Source organism: Octodon degus, unplaced genomic scaffold (assembly GCF_000260255.1).
Source record: "Octodon degus isolate 3935 unplaced genomic scaffold, OctDeg1.0 scaffold00027, whole genome shotgun sequence".
Lineage (NCBI taxonomy): Eukaryota > Metazoa > Chordata > Mammalia > Rodentia > Octodontidae > Octodon > Octodon degus.
In genome coordinates this window covers 14,190,467-14,196,685 of record NW_004524603.1, presented here as the reverse complement: position 1 = coordinate 14,196,685, position 6,219 = coordinate 14,190,467, and the positions used below count along the sequence as shown (strand labels likewise).

The 6,219-nt window shown below is 40.6% G+C and overlaps 1 protein-coding gene across 1 annotated transcript; it reads right to left on the bottom strand.

Annotated features, from left to right (window-relative positions):
* Positions 1 to 655: 655 nt before the first annotated feature.
* Prss37 (serine protease 37) lies at positions 656 to 5,798 on the bottom strand. Its single transcript, XM_004629128.2, has 6 exons — positions 5,751 to 5,798; positions 5,333 to 5,446; positions 3,532 to 3,673; positions 2,101 to 2,354; positions 1,387 to 1,523; positions 656 to 848 (listed from the first exon to the last, which is right to left on the bottom strand). Exons 2-6 carry the CDS (start codon positions 5,364 to 5,366, stop codon positions 702 to 704), a joined length of 714 nt encoding a protein of 237 aa, XP_004629185.1. The 5' UTR covers positions 5,367 to 5,446; positions 5,751 to 5,798; the 3' UTR covers positions 656 to 701.
* Between the last annotated feature and the right edge of the window lie 421 nt (positions 5,799 to 6,219).

Sequence of the window (6,219 nt, the reverse complement as noted above, 5' to 3'; positions counted from 1 at the left end):
TTTTCTCTCTTTACGTCTTTCTAGAGGCCTGTATCTCCAGCCTGCTGCTGTTCTGAGTTGCTGTCTTCCTTAGTTTGAGGAAACATCCTCACATTTTTTAGAGTTGCCAGTCCTCTTTTTGGATTTGAGTTATAGTTGATGATACTGCCTTAAAGTTTTAGTTTTTAATTCCCACTATTTTTCTGACTTTTTATGTAGATGCCATAATAAATACAGCCCAGAAGTGAAGCATGTTTGATCTTAAGAGAGCTTAACCCCATGTGAGAACATAAAGTCCTCTGAATAACAGAGGTAGCAGGCAAATAGGAGCCAGTACTTGCTGTGATGCCGTAGACTCCCTCATAATACTGTGGCTCAAAGTGTAGAATTTAGGATCTGGTATTTTGAGGTTCCATTCAAGACTCTGCTATTTACCAGCAAAGGGTAACATCTTAGATTCAATTTTCTCATTTGCAAAGAGAGATAAAAGATAACTTCAGAAGTTATTAGCATTACATTAGATACAGATATAACCCAGCAGAGTTTATTCATTGCCCATTTCTTTATATTGTTATAAGGTGTTGGCAGAGACACAAGAAGAGAGGCTACTAGTGTGATACATCCCAGAATATCTATTGGGAGATTTAATTTGAAGCTCAGAGAGAATGTAGGCTTGTGTAGTCAGTGAATACACAGTAGGATGCAGAGAGAGTTGTAGGGTATTAGTTTTTCTTCTCCTTAGTGATATCCTCGATCCAGGATATATACTTGTAAACATTGGTGTAGATGCCGACATCCCCTCCCATGAAGTGTCCAACCTCGATCCCTTGGAGCTTGTTATTGCAGATTACAGTAGCGACAGCCACTTCCTATCAGATCAGAGAGAAAGAGAGAGAAATTTGGTCAGAACTCAAAGGAACCTGCTGTCATCTAGAACTTATTTGAGCCCCATCAGTAGAACTGGGGTCATAAAATTTGAGTTCTTTTTCTAGTTGTGCTCTGACTGGTCCTGTGTGATCTTAAATGTCAGAGAATTAGCCTCTCTAGATATACAAATGACTCAGACCTCATTTATTTGAACTGGAAAAGCCAGTGTTAATTTATGAAAAATTTATAATTTCTAAAAAGCAAAGACTGTCTTCATTACTTTAATTATTTTACTAATACCTATGAGAATAAACAGCTAATACATTATTAATAAGAGGTACTACATGAAGCTTTTTAATGAATAAAGATACTTTATAAGGAGTAAGGAGACTCCACCCATGTTTGGAGAAAAAAAGTGTCTTTGCATGGCTCTTATCAAATTCTCGGAAAAATATTTAGAAGTTAAAAAAATTATACCATGCTTAATAGTTAACTGGAGACATACAAGTGAAGGGAAGCTAACTATAGAGAAAAGATTACCCCAAAGAGTCGGCTGAATTCTTTCACAAATTTAATACAAAAAGAATTCCTGTGGGTTCTTCCTTGTTCAGTTTCCTGGCAGGTTTTGTCAGTCATCACAGGGCCCTCCAGGTTCTGCCTTAGGTCAGGATGCCTGCCTGAGGGAATGCAGGGTGAAAGACAACAGTATGCTCCTGACAACCAGGGCTCCGCTAAGCTCTCCTCTTTCCACTGGTGCCTTTTGTGTGTATATTAAGACAATAAGGAAGCAGAAAAAGGGAAGCAATGGTCTTGAACATAATTATGACAGTTAATCCTAAGGATTTTGTAATACTTTTTAATGTGCCTTTGTGAATCAGAGGTTTTCTCTGTTCTGTGTCTAGTCCTGGATGAAAGAATTGTTCTGACTCAGGTTCTCAGAGATGATTTTACACGTGAAATGAGCATGTGTGAGAATAGGACAGCATCAAGGCAAATTGTGACTGCAATCAGGAAGTTTGTGACCCTATGCAGAGATGGATAGCCTGGTGGCTCCAGCTGCCAAAGCCTCAAGGAGGGAGTGGACATTAGGTACTGTGGGAGTGGAGGAGCTTTGGACTTCTGGGAGAGTCTCTTTTTGCCAGAGTAGCTTCTCCCTAGGTTTGCCATCCATTTTCCTGCCCTCTGTTCTCACAGTTGCTCCTTTTTAAGGTCAACTGATGGATGGCTTTAATGTGCCATGGGAGGTGCACTCACCACTGTTTCTCTGGCTCCAGTCTAAACCTGACAGCAGGCAGACAGTGCCTGGCAAGACATTCCTTGAAGCAAGGGGGAGGACCTGGACTTTTCGGTTGAGGGTGGCTGGCTTAGCCAGTTTAATGAGCATGATGTCATCCTGTGGGGCACTGTCATTATAGTTCCAGTAGCGGATAATCTGAATGGGGTTAATCGTCTGCTCTGTTCCATCTCTGATTCTGCTCTTGAAGTTTCCCAGCATCACTTTCAGATTTCTGAAGGGAGAAAGTGTTAGAAATAATGACTATCATCCTCATTATCATTGCTAAGATATTGACTGCTACAATATGCCAGGTACTGTGTCATACTGTACATACTTTATCTAAGTGTGGGCAGTGGACCCTATGTTTGTTTCTGTTTTACAAATGAAGTAGTAGGGGCACATAAATTTATCCATGATCATGTAGCAAATAGTGGAGGCCTTAACCTGTGTGTTTTGATATGGTGTCCTTAATGTAATATAAAGCAAAATGATACATTCCAAAGAAAATTTAATTTTCCATTGTCTCCAGCTTTTCCTCCAGCAATTTCATTTTGGTGGAGACAGGACAATGGAATGACCTGAGTATTACATATCTTCAGTAGACTTCACTAAACGCACTGACAACCCTGTTCTAACCTGATAGGCGCTTTTAGAAGTTTACATGGATTAAATCAATGCATTCTCTTGTCCTGTGGTTCTGATTGGGTATTTGGTTACTAGGAAGCACCAAAAATAATTGGAAGAAGGATGAAGTCTCCCAGTTCCATCCCTACAGCACTGCCTCAGATTGGCTACATCATTCCTGTTAGGTAGTCCTGTCCCCCTCCCCCTCCTCTCTTGCCCCTCCCTGTCCCTCCTCTTCTCTCCTCTTTTCTCTCCTCTATGTCTTACTCTGAAATCTCTCTTTGTCCTTGCCTTGCTAGACATAGTGGTGGTCACTGCATCTTCCTAACCCTAACCCTGGGGATACAGAGCTATTGTGTGTGTTTTCTCAATGATGTTGCTATACTTTCACAGTTCCTTTTAAAATCTCACCAATTTACCAATGTGAGTGCATTACCAGTTACCTGCTGGAGCCTTAATTGATAAATTTCATACTTACAGTAAAAAGTTCTTGGAAAAGCTGATGAGAGAATGAAGAGCTATAACATATAGCAGTGTCACTTACCAACCAGGTGGACAGGTTTTCAGGTGAAGGGCTATGTTTTACACTGCAAGATGTTTAACAGAATCCTTGCTCTGCCTCTACCCACTAGATGTCAATATTACCACTGTCTGATTATGATGACCAAAATTACCTTCATTCAGACTTGGCCAAATGTGCCTTGTGGGGAGGTTGCCCTTTTCTGCGAATCACTTATAGAATGAGCAGTTCCTGCTTTCAGGCACTGAGGATGCCTAATACTCACGGTAAGTAGCAGTGAGCTGGGGCCAGCACCCAGCTGGTTTTGATGAGGACACCCACACAGGGGTTGAAGTGAGACTTGAGGTACGCCAAGTAGGGGGCAGAGTCTTCTTTCTGCTCAGAGGAGTGAGCAAAGAAAGCCATCCCTGAGAAAATAAGTTAGTCCTTTCAATACAGAAGTCTTGGAACGCATGAGACCATGACTTCCCAGTGGAAGAGAAATATAGGTGACTTAAAGTAGCAACTGGCCAGGAACTTCAAATATATTTGATATTTTTTTCTGGAAAAAATATAAATAAAAATACCTTACCCTTATACCTAAAGTTTGTAGTAATAATTTTTGGTTTAAATAATATTTACTCTAAAAACATGAGACTCATTTACTACTTACAAATTGAATTTTTTCCTTGAAAAGTAATTTAGAAATTTAGCAGTTTCATCATCAGTAATTATAAATCATTCACAGATAATGACCTTCTAATTCCAACCCCAAGCATCCTTATATGGACTCTATATATGTCAAATATAAAGATTTGAATAAACACATTTGTTTTAGCACTATTTGTAGCAGCTGAACACCGAAAACATGAATGTCTAATATGTTTATGTTGAACGCTGAAATAAAGAAGCATGTGAACAAGTAGGACATCATATATATTAAAACAAATTTATGAAAATATTAGAGAAGAAATATTAATGATATTTCTATTTTATTTTACTTTTTTGGTGGTACCAGGGATTGAACTTAGGACCCTGTACTTTCCAGGCAGGTGCTTATTCTACTGAGCTTTCTCCCTGGCCCTCCATGACATTTCTTTAAGCTAAAAATCATTTGAAATGACAATGAAGTTATATATAATGTAATTCAATTGTTTGAAAATAATGAACAGAAGACAAACTATTTAAATACAAAAAACAGTCTGGGAGTCAGTTCAAATAAAGTATTAGCATGTGTGGGATTATGAATGATATATATTTTCCTCTACTTTAAAAATTCACAGGATGAACGTACAAATTTTTATAAATGAAAAAGATTTAAATCTCGAGAATAAGGGAGAAGAAGGCTAATTTGGTTCTGACTGTTCTCAGTAATCTATTGATCCTCCTGTCCTTTTCTGAGCAGTCATGGGTAGAAATCCCACGGCAAAGATGCTGGATTACTAATAGAGATGAGGGACACTGAGATGCTTGCCAGACACTAGTCTAGTGCTTCACATGGATTTAGTTTTCACAATTGAATAATGTAGGTAAAGATACCCCACCCTTGTGCTGAAGAATGGAAGCCCAGGTGAGCTAAACACCTTGCCCACTAGCACACAGCCACATGTAGTGCATCCATGGCAGTAACAGAATGGTAGGAAAGGCCTCACTAGCAAATTCTGTAGCTGGAGCCTCCTGGGAGGAAGGGCCTATAGAAGATAGGGACCTGCTCTTAGGCCTCTTAGCTCCTCCTTCTTCATCCTTTGCATTTTGAGGTTTTTTGGGAAGGAGGGAATATCACAGGTCAAAATGGGTTCTCCACCTTTGTGACGTGTGCCCACAGGGTTATGAGACACACTTTGGGATAGACCAGAGAATACGCACTGTTGTGGGTTATCCAAAGCAGTTGTGCCCCATGACCTTCAGTATTAGAAGGGGGCTCAATCTGCCCTGAGAACCTTTGGTCGGATCTAAGAGGAGGGACCAAGGGATCCAGTTTTCTCGTGACTGTTCTTGACTCTCTGTACCTTTCACACATCCCACCTCTGTCTGACCCCCTCCTATACTCACCTCTGCCTGATAGGATACAGATCTGGAATACATACCAGCAAGGACACTCAGATAGAAAATAAATCTCATGGTGGCCCACTCTTTTTATGTGCAGTGCAGAAGACCAGAAAGGTATGGAGCCCTCCACTCAGTTGTCTCCTCTGGAGTGTCTGCAGGAATCAGTGGATACAGTCAGGGAAGGGGCAACCTGGGATCAGAGTGCAGGTTTGGCCATAAACCAGAGGGGGCTGGCTCAATACCGATTGAGGGTGGTGCCTCTATTAGGGCCTTTCCAGCAAAGAAAATGTAACTTAGTTTCTAGATTCTTGGTTCCAGGTGTTCCTATCTGCTGCTCTTTTTAAAACCCAGGCTGCCTGAAGATAGCTTCACTGTCTATTTAAAGGGGAATTGTAGGCTCAGGACTTCTTTCCCACAGTTTCTGAAGCCAGGAATTTAAGGATCAAAATTCCTTACCTTAGTGCAGGCAGACAGTGTCCCTGGTATTTGCTTGGGGTCCCCCAGTGCCCACTCCCTTGTACTCTGCTGAGCCACTCCCATCTTTGTTATGCTACCCTCATCTTTCCCTTTAGCCACTATGTCATCACTCAGCCATTATCACCAGCTTTGGGCTAAGGAAATGAAAAACATCCAGTTATTTTGACAGCTAGGGGGTAGTGCACATTTTAGATGAGCTCTAATGCATGTTGGTGACAATTAGAAGGTAATACCTTTAAATATTTTTCACAGAATGAAAAGATATCTGAGCTAATGACAGGCTACCACAGTCACCCTTGGATAACCTCAGAGCCCTTCTAAGAAGAAGAGTAGTAATAATAATAGTTAAAATTCATTGAGCACTCAGTAAATCTGAGATGTTAAAGTTCGTTCTTTCCTTCCTCTTTCTCTCTCTCTCTCTCTCTCTCTCTCTCTCTCTCTCTCTCTC

What these genes read in the sequence shown, in the direction of transcription:
- Prss37 (XM_004629128.2), bottom strand. Translation starts at nt 5,366, where the DNA reads ATGAGATTTATTTTCTATCTGAGTGTCCTTGCTG. An exon ending in CTGGAGCCAGAGAAACAGTG is followed by an intron (nt 1,524 to 2,100) that starts GTGAGTGCACCT and finishes GCATTCCCTCAG; the next exon opens with GCAGGCATCCTGACCTAAGG. An exon ending in AATTCAGCCGACTCTTTGGG is followed by an intron (nt 849 to 1,386) that starts GTAATCTTTTCT and finishes CTGATCTGATAG; the next exon opens with GAAGTGGCTGTCGCTACTGT.